At 34.8% G+C, this 19,438-nt stretch overlaps 1 protein-coding gene across 1 annotated transcript in view; it reads right to left on the reverse strand.

The window, feature by feature from the left end:
- Window positions 1-3,535: 3,535 nt before the first annotated feature.
- LOC119641027 (probable serine/threonine-protein kinase mps1) overlaps window positions 3,536-19,438 on the reverse strand; it is a 43,408-nt gene continuing 27,505 nt past the window's right edge. The window contains exons 2-4 of the mRNA XM_038039442.1: window positions 6,864-7,594; window positions 3,713-4,514; window positions 3,536-3,577 (exon numbers count right to left, since the gene is read on the reverse strand). Coding sequence (XP_037895370.1) covers window positions 3,536-3,577; window positions 3,713-4,514; window positions 6,864-6,964 — 945 coding nt within the window. The 5' untranslated portion in view covers window positions 6,965-7,594. The remainder of the gene's footprint in view (window positions 3,578-3,712; window positions 4,515-6,863; window positions 7,595-19,438) is intronic.

Raw genomic sequence — 19,438 nt, forward strand, 5'->3', positions numbered from 1 at the left:
TTGGGCCACCGTGGGGTTAAGCCTTTCAGGCAGGAACCCACGTTAAACCCTTGCCACAAATTTCTGTATACTAAAACCATGCTCGGGATATGTAATGTTATTCCAATGATTTGCATATCAGTACTTGATATCAGGTGTTTTGTTTTTGTACATCACGTTGAGAATTATAGAGGCATCGCCAAGTTGAGTGTCTTACCTACATTGTTTGAACGAGTTGTAAGCTTTTGCTATCAAATCTTACATTTCTCTATTTCAGCATGGCTTTCGGAAAGGAAGATTTACCGGCATGAATCTCTTAAAGTTTACTTGCCGTGCTCGTTTTCAAGACTTTTTCTACTGGCTGTCGCACGGATGTCGTACGTACTGATCTTAGTAAAACGTTTGACTTAGTTAACCATAACTTATTGATGTTCAAACTCCATGCTTCTGTTTTCCATTTCTACTTAGTGAAATGGATGAGCTCTTATCTGCATTACATCTCAGTGCATGCTGACGATGTTAAACTATCTTCTTCCCTCTCGTTGGAATCGCAATCGTATCAATGTCAAATTGGCTTAAATAACTTGGCTAGATGGTGCTGGTTAAATTTTACGAAATTAAATATGGGAAAATGCAAGAAGCGTTCCTTCTCAAGAAGGAAGTGTTTCAATACTGAGTATTTCATTAATTTATACATGTCAGCAAAGGTTGATTCGTTCATCGATTTAAGGGTTCTATCCGACCATAGGCTACCTTTTAATTTTCACGTTTAGCTCTCCTTAAGTAAAACTAGGTCAGTGCGTGATTTCATTAAGAGATAGTCCAAAGAATTCGAGTGTCCTTACATTACAGAAAGATTATACATGTGCTTAGTTAGACCAATAACTGAGTGTGCCTCGGTTGTGTGGTTGTGTCCTATTGGTATTATGTAGATTCAAAAGAATTTGGTCAAAAGCAATTTGGGATAAGACCCTCTCTCTTCCTCTTTCTGAAGATACGTTGCTTTTGCTATTCGTCACTTTTTTTATTTATTAAAAATTAATTTTTTCTTTCTATCTCGTTTTTAATTAAGTTAATTAATAGTACAACCAAGTCGTCCACATTACTTAGTGTGATAAGCTCTAATGTACGGAACCGCTTCTCCACGCCGTTTATTGTCATTAAGCTGAGTCAATGTAACTTAATTTGAGAGCTTTTCTAATCCGTTCAGAGCTGTTTGCAGAAACCTAAATCCCGTCTATAGCTTGATCTCAATATCGGACTCTTTAAAGTCTATCAAAAAAACCTCGCTTGACACGCACGATGTCGTATTTAAACTAACTTGTAACCTTAACCCCTTATTATGATTCGAAGATTAACCGGTGTTGCCAAACTTTTGCATGTTTCCAATGGTTTAGGAGTTCACTTGCAACTTGGACTTGTATCGGTTGTGGGTGTACTTCTGTGCTAGTTGTCTACATTCGTACATGAATTATTATTTAAGTGTTTCTGCTTTTCCTTACATCTCTTTATATAGTTTATACACCAGTTTTCAATAATAAGATTTACTTGTAAGAGTCAATTGAATTCGTCTGCTAATTTATTTTAGTTGAGTTTCATGCGTAAGTAAATGAATAAATAAAGATCAAATCCATCTACGTTTCCTTCTTTCATTTTTCTTTCATAAGGCTTGGCTGACAATCGTAAGTGTTTTATGTAAACTTTGTGTATGCAGATAATAAAAAATTTTAAAGACATTGAGATTGAAGTTTTTGCGCAGAGATTACATTATCGTCTCCTTTATTACGTTTCATCAATGCGTTAAATTTCGAAATTTAACTCTCCCCCTAGCGTTAATTACCGATTAAAGATTTACTCGGTGTACTGTCTGAAGGGATTATTTTCTTTCTGCTTTATAAACCCGATGGCGAATTTTTTTAATTATTTGGTTGCGATTATTGTACAAAGCGAAGAAAAAAAAAACATTATACGCATGAGAATATAATTCAAACAACTGCGCATACATAAGTATGCTTATATTGAGCATACGAAACCACAATTTGCTAGAAATGTTCTACATGTCAGTTCGAGAGTGGGGGGCGGTTGATAGAAAAAACCATTTAAACTTGAGGATTAACCACTTGGACTAACCGCAACAAAATTACTGTTGTATTGCAACTTTAAAGAGGAAAAAACAAAAGTATAGCATGTAAAAACAACAAAGGGGAAACTAAACGCTTACACCACATACCGCAACTAAATGTTTTTTTTTTTTTTTTCGTAAATAAAATATACGTGTAACGTAATGCGATGATGAAAAATAAGGAAACTTTGTTTTAAATGAACTTTAAACGAATCGTTTTCAATACTTTTCACATTTTACGCGTAAAATGTTAATATGAAGTAAAAACTGAGCAAACGAGATAAACGTTTACATCCGTTAGAGTTTATTTGGATCAGAACGTTTGTGCTTTGCAGCCTTTTCCTTTGGCAAATCATATGGCAAGGCGAGCTTCTGAGCAATGAGCAATGAGCTTCTTAAACTGACTGTAACGACTATTTCAATGAAAGAAAATTGTTAAGAAATAATGTTTCGACTAATTTATCGAAATTCCCACGTGCTGTACTGGAAAAGGTTCTTTTAAAGATATTTTTAGGAATTCGACGAAAAGAAGCGAAAATTATTTCAGTACGAAAGGTTCAATTGTTTAGAAATTTTTTTCCATTCGCTCCTAATCCTTGCGCGGGACTGCGCGAGTATTTGAGGCTATTTTGAACTTGGAACTTACATCCTTTGATTATTTCATATCGCATTTGCAAAATTTTTCTTTACTTTTTATTTACTTTGCAACTAAGCCTATAAAACTTTGATTTTGCACAACATTTTTCTAAACTAGGGTTAACTCATTGACCGAATCGCGGTACTCGCAAACAAGGACAAGAAAAATCTTTGCCGATAAGATAAAAACATTGCATTACGATTTAGCCGTAGAGTCACAAAAAAAAGTGGTTCAATGCTCAAGTTGATGTGTTCTGCTCCTATTCTGAAAACCATGAATTTGTCGATTGTTACTACACCGTTACAAATTGACGACTAAACGAATTTACAGGATCTAGTAAATCTTTGTAGAATACTTTGCTGCAAGTCTTTGTTGCTTTCATGGAGTAAACGCAAGCGTCATCACAGGATAATAGTGCTTGGTCGCGGGCAATTACCACGAAACATCTGATTAGTATTCAACAATGATAATTTCTCTCTCATTTTCGAGAGCCTAATAAAAATTTGATTTGCTTCCATACAAACAAAAATTTAATTCTTGACTATCTACTCTAATATCTTCTCAAACCTTTTTAATATATTTTCTAGGCGGGATTCTTCATATTTTACTATTTTTTCTTTTTTCCTGCTTTTTCAACAAGTATTCCGAACACTTCAAAATAGATACGTGTTAAGGTTAAGCAAAAAAAAAAAAATTGAAGGAGAAACTATTATATATAAAGAAATAATATTCTATATAAAAAATAGATTTCCCTTCAATTTTTTTTTTTTTTTTAGTTTCAATTATTCTTATAATAATCACAATTCCTTCGTAGTTTTTCTTTTTCCGACTTGAGCTACCTACGTTTCGTATATAAAAGAGAATTATTTGTAACTATTTCGACCTCACGAAAGAGAACAGAACAAATATATCCTGAAATTTTGCGCTTGCAGAAGATAAATTTAAAAACATGAAAATTCAATTAACTAACTTACCAATGATAGTTTGTTGTTATATTTAGTATTACTTTTATGATAGTTTTTACCATTTTTCTGCTCTTCATCGTCCTCATCATCATTATTATCAGCATCGTCATCATCATCATCTTCATCGTCATTGACATCATCAATATCGCCTTCGCCTCCTCCTCCTCCTCCTCCTCCTCCTCTATCGTTTTGCTTTTCATCTTGCACATAATAATAAGATTTACGATCACGTTGATAAGAAGGTAAGGCATTAAATTGTCTCCCAGTATGTTTAACAATTTGCTCACTGTTATCATCAGCATTGTAATCAGGTTGTAGAAGTGCTTGCGAATTTGACGACGTTAATCTAACTACAGCAGCAGGATTTTCCATACAATTTCTTGTTGTTATATTTGTCGATGTATTATTACGATTGGCTAACAAGTGTTTACGTCCTATAAGTATTGCTGTGTCTGCAGGTGTAACCGTTGTACAGCTGGGGGTTAGTGGTGAAAAAAGACTGGTACCATCTTCCATTTCGTAAGATTCACTTTTGCCTGAGTTCGTATAGCCATCGTCGATTCCACTGATATGATTTTGACATTTTTCTTGTGGCTGTTGCGGTTGCTGCTGTTGCTGCTGCTGCTGATGTTGCTGTAAATTATTTCGGTTACTCAATTGCATAAAACTGTTCGTCGTGTTAGTAGTATTCTCCGTAGAATAATTCCCTCGTGTTGAATTATAAGGATATGATGTACTTAAAGTGAAGTTGTTTGAATTCTGAGTAGATCGTCCATTAATACGTGCAGAGCGATAAAGAGGACGGGAAACGCTGAAATGTGTGAATAAAAACAAATGAGTAAGAAACGAACGCATCATTACTATCAACAAACAAGTTTATTAAAGTTTTAAAGTTAACAGTTCACGCATAAACACATATTGTAGATACTAGTGACGCTTACTATAGCTGCGTACTCTGTTTACTTCTGTCACGATTAACACCACACTAAATGTTCGACTACAAAAAAAGAAAGTATTTTTTTACTTTCTTATATTCATCATTAGGTGCTTATACAATCAAGCAATAGCGCTTATATTAACCGGTGTCTTCAAAGTAAAATCATAGTTTCTAATAAGGTAATGTATAGAGTCATTAATTTTGTAGTTTTGAAAGTAAAGATAAACAAAAATAAAATATAAAGTACCCGATAGTCTTTAAATATAGCGTTTTCCCTTAGAAGCCGTACTGAATGACGGCCAAGAGAGATTTAACTAATCTTACAGCTGGTGTATAAGTGAAGATGACTAGACCTAAATAAAAGCCTGGGCGTTAACCACGACGGCACAAAAGGAATACTTGACATGATAACATAACGGCAGAGAGACGGACAATTAACTACGGTTTTTAACAATAGATTGCCGGATGTTGGGTATATATTTATTTTGCCTGAAATGAGTCGATTTAGATCAAACATCGAAATTGAAGATGTTTATTATTTTTAAGAAATTTTATTCAAAATAGTTTTTACATATATAATACTGTATCCAAAAAGTAAGACCAATATTCAAGTTAAATTGGGTTGGAGAAGAGACTCGGATCTACGCGTACGAGCCGAGAACATTCGACCGAATATCGCGAAAAAGGTGAATCAAACCTGGAAAGAAGCGCACCAAAGTCCCTCAAAAGTCAAAGTTCTCTTCGATTATTGTGGTGTTTTACGCTGTGAACTGCAAACTGTTAATAAGGAATAACACTGAAATGTTTTAAAAGCAATGAATGCCATGAGATTGGTGTCCAAGGATAGATAAAAATTATTCATTTTGTAAGCAAATTCACTGTGCTTATTGAACACAGCAGTACATATATAATTTATTGCGTTTATAAAATGCATTTTCCGAAAATTGTTTCAGTACATTCAGCACACATGGCCTTACTTTTGTTTCGCTTTGCTAGACTAACAATTTAAACGTTTTGATGTCTAATTTATTTGATTTAGCCGGGATGCATTAAGTAAATGGGCGCTTGGCTCTAGTTGCAAAGTATTGCTCATCGACTATTATGTCTGTTCCAGATTTTATAACAAGTTACAAAGAACAGCTCAATACATATTTCCTATACTTTATTATATAATGAGTCATATTCATTCACATCAAAAAATGATGGTAAAACACATACGGAGTTTGAAAACTCCCGAAGTGAGGGGAAGAAACTAGTATTTGTGCACATTTCATATTCTTATGAAAAGTCAAAACTTGGTTTTAAAAACGATTTTTATTTTTCTTATTATTATTTTAACGAATTTAGCCAGAGAATAAATTCTAATGCCGAAGCCTTAAAGCACTAGCATCCAAGGCTGTCGGTTTTATTGTAAACTCTACGGTACTTGAAAGTTGAATATAATAATAAAATTTTTTCTAATATAATTTCCGGTCCCCAACGAGTAACGTATTCCTATGTCTCGTAGAGGGCCTATAATACAATGGAGAGCTAGACATGAGGTATTGGATTTGGGATAAACTCTCTCTTCTTGACAAGACAAAGCCTACTTAGCATCATTGACCTTTTAATGCTCCGCTGAGATTTTGGTCTAGTCACAAGCGCCGTGATATACCCCTTGGACTGTTCTCAGTTATAAAAACTTCGTCGCTTCCATTCCAATGTACCGTAAGTAGGAAAAACTCCGCCTAAGTAGGCGAGTTGATAAGAATCTCGACTACCAAATCAGCGTTCGCAGGTGTAAATCTCAAGTTCGGTAAAGTTTTCGACACCCTTTGCCCATAAAGCAACGAAGTGACAATATAAAATAATATTATAATCATTAAATGCCTATCAAACCAAATGATTTTATGAGATTTTCATTTTATCCCAGATTATATTAGCTCAACATCTGAACATAATTTGTTGAAAGTTGTTTACGAAGGAGGATTAAGCGTACAGCTCACCTTCTTGTTTCCATTATTTTATTAAGAATCTATACGTTTCGAACACTTTTTGGGACTTTGAGAGATCCATTAATCCATGTCTACATAAATTGATAGGCAGATGGATATCTTAAAATTTTTCCATGATAAAGAACCATTTATTTTCATTAGTTGTTACAAGTGAATTAATAGAATTATTATAATCTCTTTCAATTTTAGGGTGAGGGATATGTAGTGAACAGTTGAAATTAGAACTTACTTGTATTGGTAAATTGGCGAATCAGTTTCTTGTCGCCGCCTCGATGACATCATAGAGTGAGCCCGATCTCCGCGGGCAGATGCCATCACATACGTCCACATGGCTTTTCATCACCTTATTGTCGTTGCCATTTTCCATTCATATTAGTTTTATATAAGTCAGCGAAATAAAAATTTTGCACAATAAATGAACTGATGATTGAATTGTTCGTGATAAACATCTGTTTTGTATTCAAATAATAAAAAAGTCAATAAAAACTGTACTCATGCACGCTTTTAAGCATATGCATAAATTCATTCGATTTGTATATCGATGCACATTTAAACACACGCACCGGATTAATCTATACTTTCGCTGTGCCTAACACATCGTTGTATTCGTTTCATAGATATCATAGTCCCTTGAGACTTTGCTTTCCTATTCATTCGCCATTAATAAATATTGTGTGTGTGTATGTGTACGTATTTCTATTGCTGTTGCCGTTTTTATATTTGCTGAATTCTTTATCGCCAAACCGGTTTCCTTAAGCCCATAGAAGCGCTTGATTAAATTTTCTTCTTCGATTTTTAACGTAATTTCCGTTAAATCATTGCTTCAACGACATATATATGCGTAAATTTACTGCCGAACATTTCAATGCCATCTATCACCGTTCTTTAGCTCGCACTGTGATTTAATTGGAAAACAAATTAGTGAGAATTCAATTGACACGTTGCGAATGAATCCCTTATCTGCAACCATAATAAATAAATAAAAATATTTAATTAAATTCAATTCCTTATGATAACATTTGCGGTAATAATTTTATTAAAAAATATAACAAACAAAATCAGCCATTACGAAGAGAAATGATTCATCAAATACTTCTTTCTTCGAAAACTATTCAAATTCCAATCTAAAACTTAAACTTCAAAGCCGATTTATTGAAAACAATTCCGTCCTTAAGACAGAGGGTTGGATTATTTCAATATGGGAACGACAAGCACTTGCATAAGCCTTTAGGGAAATGATTTCAGAAGGGCCTGAACCGTGCCTATTCTTGTAGTTTGTCAATAACTTTAATAACTTATACACAAACACCGTAAAGAGCAACTAGTTCTAGAAAATGTATTATTCGTGAAGTAAGTTACTTTGCAACCATAACTATTTCTGTAATTACAGATGCTTAAAATGACTCAACAAAGTCGAAATTTGTTTACATAAGCCTTTAAGCAGTTCATACGAAAAAACTGGAATGATTGAAAATATGTTTACAAAATTATTTTTTTTTATTAAATTAATGGTAAGAAAGGACCAACGGGGAGGTTGTCGCTTTCTGTGCATCGGAAGTAATATTATTGTCAAAGAAAAACCTATTTTGTAGACAAATTAGATTAACATCTCTTTTTGAATTCGTTTTTCTTAACAAGCAACCATTAAAGCATTAGATACTTAACACCTCTTCGCTTAATACCTTTATTCATGAAGCCTCAAATTTTTTAATATAACGGCTTTTCAAAATAGTGCGTTTTGTGGGAAATGTTGATTGTTATTATTATTATTATTATTTATTGAAACAAAGTAAATTTGAAAATAAGAAAGCACTTAAATCCTATTTATCATAGCGTTTGTATATACATTCGCACTCTATTTTTGATTCAATGGCAAAAATTCAAAATATTATCTTATAGTTACTAATTAAGTGCGCAAATTATTCTTCCAATATAAACCAAAACTTCGAATCTCGTAATTAGCGGTTGCACACCTACGGAAGCCTGAATTATTTAGAGTGATCAGCTGATACAGCGAGAAAAGTAAGCAGGCATTTTAGTTTAGTATTGCCGTCTTTATCCTTTTTATTTCTTTATTACGACGGCGTAATATCATACAGTTTAGGGATGTCATTGCATTGATCAACACGCAAATCAAAGTGGATGGTTCATCTCGTAGTTGGTACGAGGTGAAGGCAGCGTCAACAGACGGGCAGCTGGAACAGACTCTTCCATGCCAAGCCACGTAAAGCAAGAAAAATTTTTCCACCCACTTGATTTGATCGACGTAATTGTATGAATACTTGTAGTTCGTAGACCAAACTACAATTGAACTCCAAAATCGGCCGAGAAAGTGCACTAAATAATCTTTTGCGAATGTAGAGGTCTTTAAATACAAACAACCATCGTTTAATAGAACTTTTCGTTTTCTTAACCCTGACATAGAATTGTAAATTAAAGCTCAATTTACGATCCAATACAACCACCAGATGAGTAAAGCTCGAAACACATTGAAACTTATAGGTATCAATAAAATAGTCAATAGCAATCGGCACTCCTCTGCAAAACATAATTTGTTAGCATTTGGTCAAGTGAAATGCCTTATAGTTATATTTATACCGTATATAAAACTCGTCCAAAACAAGTCTAAACGCAAGCATCTGGCATCCACTAGGGGATTAAATGAGCAAAATAACTTGGCATCATCAGCAAAAAATACTTTTGAAGATAGTAAACGAGATGATGGAATGATAATGAATAAAATAAAAAGTAAAAGATCCGAAAGGCTCCTCTGCGGAATACCAGATACAGCTTGTATAGATCGAGATATATAAGAATTAAATAACACACATCGTGTACGACTAATTAGATATGATATAGACCGTGCAATCAAATTAGTAGAGAAGCCAGTACAGTACAACTTACGTGCAAGCAATTTGTGATTGACTCGATCAAACGCTTCATTAAGGTCTGTGTGAACAACGTCAATTTGTTTGCCCTGTGAAAACCCTGTATAGACTTAACAAACAAGCTCCAACAGGAGCACTTAATAAAGCCATTTGGAGAGAACGACACAATAGACACCAGCGACGGTCCAAGTCTTTTCGATGTTCGAATAATTTGGAGAGAGCGGCCAGTTTAGCAATTCCTCTATAATTTTCATCGTTCTTCTTATGAAAAGCAGTTAAACAGGATTCTTTCCAAAAATAGCATTTCCTGACAGAAGAATAAAATAGCAAAGTTGAGGGAATATGAAGAATATTAAAAGAAAACCTTAAGATACACGGCGGTATCCCATCCGGACCAGGTCAACATGATGATTTTAAAGCGGCTAGGGTACTGAAGACTTCTATGTTAGTAAAGATAATATGAAGAAAAATATTAAACGATTCTAGATGATATGAATAAGTTATTAGTAGTTACACATTGTTACAAATATTTATGGAACTGTAAGATGCACTACTAAGCTACGACTACGAACTAACAAATTTAAGAAAACACTTCGGATTCGTCTGAACCGAGTGACACATTTTGTTGATGTAAGCATTGTAACAATGCTTATTCAAAGTATTAAACACGCTTCTTCTTCTAGAGTAATTGGCCAAATCAACAAATGGCCCAGTTTTTTTATATTTTCTAAAAGTCTGTTCCCTTTATTGCGTACTACTCTTAGCTCATTGGGAAGCCACACCGGCGATTGTTCGGCAGTGAGGTAGGGCTTGACAGCAACACGCTCAGATATAGCGGAATAAAGAATTGAGTAAATAACAGACAGGCTCCCATCGATGTCACCGTAATCAAAATCCCAAGAGATCGTAAATAACGCGATATAAGTTCTGACATAATTAGTTTTTTGAAAGAGAAATCACCCACTAGAATTCTTGATAAATACCGAAGATGAGTTGGAGATTCTGGCTGATCAGTTTAGCTATATCAGAATGGTTGATGGATATACATTCTCCCGAACGACTAATGTGGGGAAACGAAGAATGGATACATTCTTCGCACTACAAAAGACCAAGTCCGAAAGTTTATTAAAGGAATTCGTAACATGGTCCAACTAGATACAGAATCCAAATAGCCACGCTCAACATTGAAGTTCCAGGAAACATTAAGTGAATTAAAATCTCCTAATATCAGTAATGTATCCGCGAGATTCATTTTTAAGGACGCCAAGCAAATGCGATGGAAGTGATTTGAATAAGCACTATTATCAGACGTCAGAAGTGTATACGAACACGTTGTAAAAATAACGTTACCACCAAGTTTCAGCGATATTACAATAAAGTCTACATCAATTTCTGTAGACGGTAATAGCCGGCGGTAAGGGAGAGAATTTACCACAGCGATTAAAACTCCACCCTCAACCTTGTTAAACAATATACCCTTGATATTCCGAAGAAAACGATTCCGCATCCAGAACACTTGGCTTTCGCCAAGTTTCTGCAAATGCAATAAGCTGATATTCAAAATTATGAGAGCCAACACGTACATACTTAACTTTAGTATTAAGCCCGCGGACATTGTGATAACCGACGGACAAAAAGCTAATTGAAGCAGAATTATCCTCCCTTCCCATAGCAATATTACCCGCAATGCCAAAATCCGGCATTCTAGCATTCCGACGAGGTAAAAAGTCCTTAATAAAAACTCCGCCAGGCCAACATTTTCTGTCAAAGATACGCGAGTAATAATAATATCGGAACAAGGATTTGAAACGACGCAGTTTCTCTAACACTAGACTTTTGACTTAATTGATTTTTGACATAATTGATCTTTGACTTAATAAAGCACTCAATTATCTCCTCTGATAAATTGAAACAAATAAAGCCTTTAAAGGCTTTTGCTTACGGCCCTGTTGTTGTGTGCTAATTGGACTCTTGCTTGCTATATTAAGAGAGAAGTCTGAAATAGATGCGCGACCATCGTCTGAGGGCTGAGACGAACCATCCATGCTCCTAGAACTACTGTCTACGTCACCTATGCAGGATCGAAAAATGCTGGACACCACCGGCCACGGGCATTCGCTTGGTTTACCGCCAGGTGCTGGGTCAAGGAAGGCCTTTCGGTAACTCACTCAACGTGCAGACAGAATTTGTACTATTGACCGAATCCTAAACAGCTGACGATTGCTCAGACATTGATGGAGGCGCAGAGGACGATCCTAAAGAAGTAGTAAGCGAAGTACCAATCGTAGACGCGGATACATCTTTTCGGGAACATGTTTCATAGACACGTTGGCGTCCATAATAATTTTGTGGACGTCAACGCACTAAGAAGCATTATTATTATACAATGTTGCCATCTCATCAAGGCATTCACACCCGTCAAGGGCAGTCTTCTGATCTTCAAACATATTACACATATCACGAAAGCGTTTGGAAATCTTCCTGAAATCGTCTCTTGCCTGCGAAAGCACCTTAAACAACTTGATCTTATTTTGGTTGTACTCTTCACGCGACCAGTACAAGCTCTTGATGTTTTCGCAAATAATATCGAAGACAAGACAAGATTGATGCCAGCATATTTGTGACACATTACGCGGTCACAGTATTGGTGGAACAAATATCTCTCATCTGGGTTTTATTTCAAGATGAGAGCAAAACAAAACCCACACCTTAGAAATTCAACAAACCACAACAGCTTCCGAAATAAAAAACACTTTATAAAACAGCGGATCCTGCGATTTGTTGTTGGAATGCGCTGACAATCACTTTTGCTTTCATAGAGTTTAATTCTACAAATTAAATGGCAGACGAAGAATTCTACAGTAAAATATATTTATTGAGATTAAGTTATTAAAGAATTGCAGTTGACAAAAATGAAATAAAACTCTGGAAAGACAAAACTCTAACCCCAAAACTGTTACTTCACTCTAGCACATATCGAAGGCAAATCTACGGCTAAAACTTGCTTCCTAACAACCTCCTGCGCGCTCAACATTTGTTTCACATGGGCAATAAAATACGCACATGAATTAAATTGATTTCAGATGGGACTTATTTTTTATCTTCTTGTCCAGAAGAAATCGTTCCTGTATAAGGTGTTATAAGAGTTTTTCGCAATGTGATCAGCTTTGAGAATATGATCTTCACATCCAACATCACGTGGACAAAGGCAATTGTTACTATTATTGCATCCATGTTATTAGTTACGCCAGGACTCAAAAGGAAAAAGAATGCAAGCGAGAAAATGACATATATTTAAGTATGTTGTGATCGAATAATTTAAACCCTCTACAGGAGGTGGACCTACAGACTCATCCAAAACGTAGAACAATTGGTGGGAAACAGATATGGGGAAATTAAGGAAATAGAAACTACGCCAGATGATGTGCTAGCGCGCGTGTCAATAGCGCTACACCCAAAGACAACAACGAGGTTGATAGTGAGGATCAACAATTGATAAGAGCCTATTTCGAGGTAGTGCGGTATGGGTATTTACCACAATGTACGGCCATTAGTTGGCAGTGTGGTGCCGCTACGCCCAGGCAGATGGGCTGACGGACAAATGGACAGACGGACATGGACATAGCTAAATTTTATCTAAACTTAGCACTATTTAAGATCTTCGAAGCCTTTTTCCTGGACATTGCAGCCAAATGACAAATGAATGTACCTTCACCATCTATGGTGAGTATAAACGAGTAACGTAGTACCTGCTTATCTTTCTCATATTCTTAAGTTGCGATATCATTTAACAATTCAATAAAATTATATTTCTACTCTGAAGTGCAATACTTTTGCATTTCAATAGCCCGTGATAGAGTCTTAGTATATAAACTGAGATGCATAAAGTGGAGCGCATAATACATTAAACGAAAATAAAAGATGTACTTATTGTTCTGCATTTTTATTCGCTTCATTGGCAAAAAGAAAACAGAAAAGAAAAATCAATAAAAAAAGCTTTCGTTGCTAATCTGAACTGCTTATCTAAAAATTTATTTTTGCGTGGCTTATGGTGTATGTAAGCAAGCATACGTAAAAGTATACTATGCTTATAAAAGAGACCGAACAAATGCACATCTTCAAGTATGTAATACACATGACCACATGCTTTTTTCATTCCTACACCAAAATTTTTCCTTTTACTTTCGCCTCGATTTGCTATAAATTCGGTAAAATTGTTTTTGCCATGGTAAGCATATTGAACATATTTCTACAAAAGCAAAGAATTTCAGAATATACTTCAGTTGTTTGTTCATTTATTCTAACACAACAGGCCTTTATGATTCGTTTCAAGCTAAATGTTTAAGAAATTTCTTATTCCCTTGACTCTGCTCCTCTTCTTATTTGATTTTATTTGTCCAAAAAAATGCGCAAAAAATTCTTCTAACCCCAAATAAATATTGAGCTGAATAAGTTTAAGAATGTGGAAGAAATTTTAAGATAGTAATTCGAAAATAAGCATACAGACGACATTACGAAGGAGACGTCTAGTCTTCAATAAGCGACATTTTACTTAAGCGCATAATGCATTTATTATGTTCAATATATGCCAAAATATAACGTTTAAGGTTAAATGAAAATTGTTTACCTATTAAAGTTCGAGAATGTTTAGAGAACGTTTGCCAGGCGAAAGGAGAAAATTGAGCTGGAAAAGAGTTTTAAGTAAATATGAGAGGGGATGTACATAAAATTGAAAGTGCTTTGTGTGGCAACTATATGTAAGCACCAGCCACTCATAGTTAAAGTAGTTAAATGAAAATTCAAAGAAATATATACAAGAACCAAAAGATAAATTTTTGAAGAAATAAAAATCAAATTATAGACCATATCTTCGAACGAATATTAATTTTTAATTTCGTTGGATCAAATGCGATTTTATATTTATGCAAATTTGGCAAATACGGCCATTTTTAGCATTGTTTAAACTATGAAATGACGAACAAACCGCATTTTTATACCCATTACTGAAGGATGGAATGCATATTAAGTTTGTCAAACCGTTCGCAACGACCACAAGGAAACCTCAAAAACATCCAAAGTGTATATGTTCTTGAACGGCATGAGTATACCTGTCCGCCTGTAAGCATTCTCCTGGCCGCAAAAATGAATGTATCGACTTCAAATTTGGGAGAAACATTACACGTTTTTGCATGTAGGTTGGTATAGAAAATGGGCTAAATCGGTGCATAAAGTGAAGACATCTCGATTTTTCAATAGGAATAAAAATAAATTTTTGCTTATTACTCATAAACTACCTCAGATATATGTACAAAAATTTAAACTTATATTCTATTAGTGATGGTGTAATGCCTGTACAAAAGTGAGAAAAATTAACCCCGTCTATCCAGTATTTTAGAGTAACAAAATTTAATTTTTTTTTTCAATAACTTTAAGCAAACTTCGAAGTTACCACAAAATACATAACTTCTTTGACACCTTCAAATCCGGAATGTACCTAAGCATGTCCGTTTATTCGTCTGTCCGTATATCCGCCTGTCCAAGTGTGTATTATCTGTGGAAAGCATTCCCTTTTTATGCGTCTCTACAAATTTGGTAATTAATTTTGAAATTACACGCCTAGGTAACAAAAACTGTGAACACCTTTACCTTCCGTGCGTTTTCTGCTTGTTACTCATGAAGTGCAACACCTGCGCAATATAAATTTTCATTTTTATTCTGAAAATGGAAAAAATCGGGCACGCCCATTCAATATTATAGAATATAAAAATTCAATTCTTAAAATTTTTTTTTTAGTCTTTTTTTATGATAGCAATGATGGGTGTAAAAGCCGGTTCGGTCGCGACCGAATATAAATTTCTTGCTGGTTTATCTCAAAACCGGTGAATTTTTCAATAGTCCTTGCCGAGGCCTAACACTGTTATGATGGCTAATTCTAAAAATGAAAACGATATTCAGAGAATAAGGGCCCTTGGCAACAGATTAAGAGAAGCCAAAATTGTATATCTCTTTTGGGACGATATTTTTCTTTCAGCATTTCTCGAATCGCGAACGATGTAATAATGTAAAAAATGTGCTTGTCAAGCAGTTACTAGAGGTAGGTAACAAATGTAGACGCGGAGATAATAGAACGACTACCAAAATATTTCAATAGCCATCATAAAACTGCAACAGACCACAGTAAATCATTTCAGTTTATTTTAAAGGGAAATACTACTACTAACTATTTGTACATAACAAAGCTTTTAATCTTATATTATGTAAAAAGAGAATAAGTACTCGGTTCTTGAACATCAACGCCCATATTAATTACGCTTTCTTTCACTAGCACAAGTAATGTATAATAGTTTTATTTTGATTGCTACACATACTTTTACATCCTTATGAATGCGAGTATGTGTTCATTTGCACATATATTTCCACATCAACAATTTTATAAAAAGCCAAATAATATAAAGAAAATAAAAAAAAAAACAACACCATCTTCAGTAAATAATCACTTCTTGCGCTTAAAGCGCAGTAGTTTAATTAATAAATTTTAGCGCCGTTAAGAGGAATCATTGAACCTTCTCTTGGCGCACAGATGCAAACTTCATCAAAAATTCATAATTTTCATGTTTCTCTGCAGAGAAATGATTTTGTGTTTTAATTGCATTGATGGTATTAGCTCTGATTTGTTGCAATACACGAAACTCGTTATCAAATGTTATGTAAACAGGATTATCGGTTCACAGAGTAGTTTTACACATTTGGTAACATTCCAAAATTTATTACGAAATGAATTACGAAATTTCTGAGATTTAATATAACTACTGCGCTATGATCGCAGGAGATAATGTGGCCATTTTTATTGCCAGTTACTTGCAATGAGATATCGGAATTTTTAGAAACAGTTATATTCAACTTTCCTTATCACTGTTCATACCCCTTTGGTGCTTTTAGACGAATATATATTGCGTCGAGGAACAAGCTCTAGAGAGTTTTCCTCAACGATGATTTCAAAAATGCGTGACTTAACACGAACTCTTGCCAGGCATACCACAGTACGTATTCAAGCTGATAGCACAGATATAAAGAAAAGTCTGTATTCCAATATATGTTTAGAAACATCACTTCGTGTAAGACGAATACGTTTTGCAAAGTTGCGAACAACCATAAATATCGCGAACATTATTAAAATCAGTAGCACGTAAATAGTTCGGTCGGACTGAGTAGAATGGAAGGCTGACATTTGGGTACGATAGGAATTAACGATAAAAACTTTTATGTGCCGAGTTTCCATCTTAGAATCGCCGCTGAAGTACAACACTTGAAAAGGAATGCAATCCTAGACAAGCATAACCGACGTCAAAGCCAACGTTGGCGCAAATTACGGTAATGCTTTGTTTGTTGGGAAGGAGCCATTCATCTTGTACTATTGCAATAGGTAATTAATTTTATGGACTACAGTTAAGAAGTAGGAAAAAGGTTTCGACAACGCGGGACAACATAGGTTTTGTGTTGACTCGACAAAAATTGGTAGTCCTTAGTTCGAAAGTTTTGTTGCAGCCACCTTCTGGTTCGGACATTGCCCGGTTCGACCACGATTTATTATCGTCTCTACGAGATTTACTTAATGGTGCAATGCCGACTTCAAGGCAAAGCCAGTTCCGGTTTTTGCCAAGCAAACCCAAGGATCCTGTCGGGCGTCGGTATACTTGAAGACCCTATTAATGTTGCTAACGCAAATCATGAACGATCTTCGCTTCGTATGTTAACATCTTACGGAGCCCTTGCTTTCAAATTGCGTGACGAAGATATCCATTTCTTTAAAAAGCTGTGCAGTCGTTAGATTAGGGTAATCTCCCAAACTATTGCGACAGCAGCTACAATTTCTGCATGGCTTCTATAGCATTCCCGTATACGTATGGACGCTATGGTCATCGGGTAGAATTATAGGAAGAGTGGGATAAAGAAAGAGAGTACCGTTTGCGAACGTTTGGCTCGAAAATGGAGAAATCAGGCACGACAGGAAAGACCTCTGCTGGTAAGTTGTTCCAAAGGCGGGCAATACAGTTGGTAAACATTAGTGTGTTGTGCCATATACAGGTAACTCTAAGATGAGTAGGGGAAGACGTTGAAAAAACGTGTATCCGCGTTGAAGGATTTGCTTTGTGGATATATCTTTTTTATTTTATAATAGATTCGCTTAAAACAGAATATAATTTTTGTACTTGCTTTTTTTTCCCAATTTTTTATATTTCTGTACAAAGTAAGGTAATAGAAATTTAAAAAGCTTTTGCTTACAAACAAACATATTGATAAATTGAGGCAACTTACAAAGCTGTAACCAATTCAGCACGAATCTTGAATACTCTTCACATTAAATGTCTAGCATTTATGCTGCACGTAAAAGCGATGCATAAGAATAGTTTCATTGAAAATTAAACAAAATTTTTTCAGTGATAACTTTATCTATATAGTATACGTATAAATAGTCATTCTAAAGGTAACTTTAGCTAATAAGTTAATCCACAGGATTGTACAAAAAATTATAAAAAAAAAAAAAACAGTTTCGAAACAAGTAAACGAACATGATAACATTGAATCAAAAGCTAGCGCTGATCAGGAGTGTATTATGCACAGTTCGGCGAATGCACAAGAATTTATAATACATGGAATATAACATCTTTAACTTTACATAAGGGCTGCAAATGGCCTAACAAATATATGTAATAAAATAAGTAAGGACATTATAGTCGAACAAGGCCGACCTTTAATTGCTCTACATCACTTTATGCAATACATTCATTCACTCATTTTGGTAATAATATACCAAATATTACACATTATTTTCAAGCAAATGTATACTTTTCGTGAAAGTCCGCATATTGGACAGTACCCAAAACCCTTCATGATGTGATTCAAATTTAACAAGCTTGACATACTTCCAATTATATTACTATACGCAAGTTTCTGTCATAAAAAAACTAGATATTAGAATTCCTCTCCATATATGAGCTTGCTTCTCATGATAACCCCTGTACATATTAGTGTCTATAACATAGACACTAAAGATAGATCTAAAGTCCCTATCGTTACTGTTAATAAGAAATCTTACATGAGACGTGGTCGAAGACACATTTAATTTTTATATCAAGTTACTTTAACGAAAAAATTTTCACAATAAAACATTAACGATCAAATGTTCTCGACATGAAAAGATTTGAATTTCCTCCAAATAATTGATCTACATGATGCAAATTCAATTCGCCTGATTTCTTTGTCAATTTACTATTACGAGCCAAGTTTTAGGGAACGGTTATACGGGAGGGGTATCAAAATATTGTCCCAGCCGATCCAAATTGTTCATGCTAGTTTAAAATGTCGAAGCACTATTACTCAGCGAGTTTTGTCGAAAAATCATAAATATTGTAATTTGTTTCCATAAAAAGGGTTTTCAAAATAAGCGGTTGAAAAGTCTATCCGAAGCATTTTTAATAGCGTTGCTACTTGGCAAAATATGTCAGTGTACCAAATTTCATCCAAATAAGTCAGAAATTGTGATTTGTAGGCTTAACACAAAGGTACATATATACAATCTGGCATCGGTATACTGGCTGTAATAAAGGTTCATTTTAAGCACGAGTGGTATAGGATATGAAGACCATAACAAAGCTGAGTTTTCTAAGATGCAAGCACATATGCAGCGTTGCTACGCGGAAGACAACAGCATGTGACCTACGAAACACTAACTTGAGGATAATAGCAACTTTATTAATCGAAAGAAATATTTGCATAAAATTGAGCTGGATGGTTTGTTTAAAATTTTGAGCCTTAAGTGCAGAAAGTGCAGCTCAACTTCCCTCAGTCAAATCCAATTTTCTTCACTCTTATACATTGACAGGCTATATTCCGCCAAATACCAATCCCTTGGACT

The sequence above is a fragment of the Glossina fuscipes genome, unplaced genomic scaffold (assembly GCF_014805625.2).
Source record: "Glossina fuscipes isolate IAEA_lab_2018 unplaced genomic scaffold, Yale_Gfus_2 133, whole genome shotgun sequence".
NCBI lineage: Eukaryota > Metazoa > Arthropoda > Insecta > Diptera > Glossinidae > Glossina > Glossina fuscipes.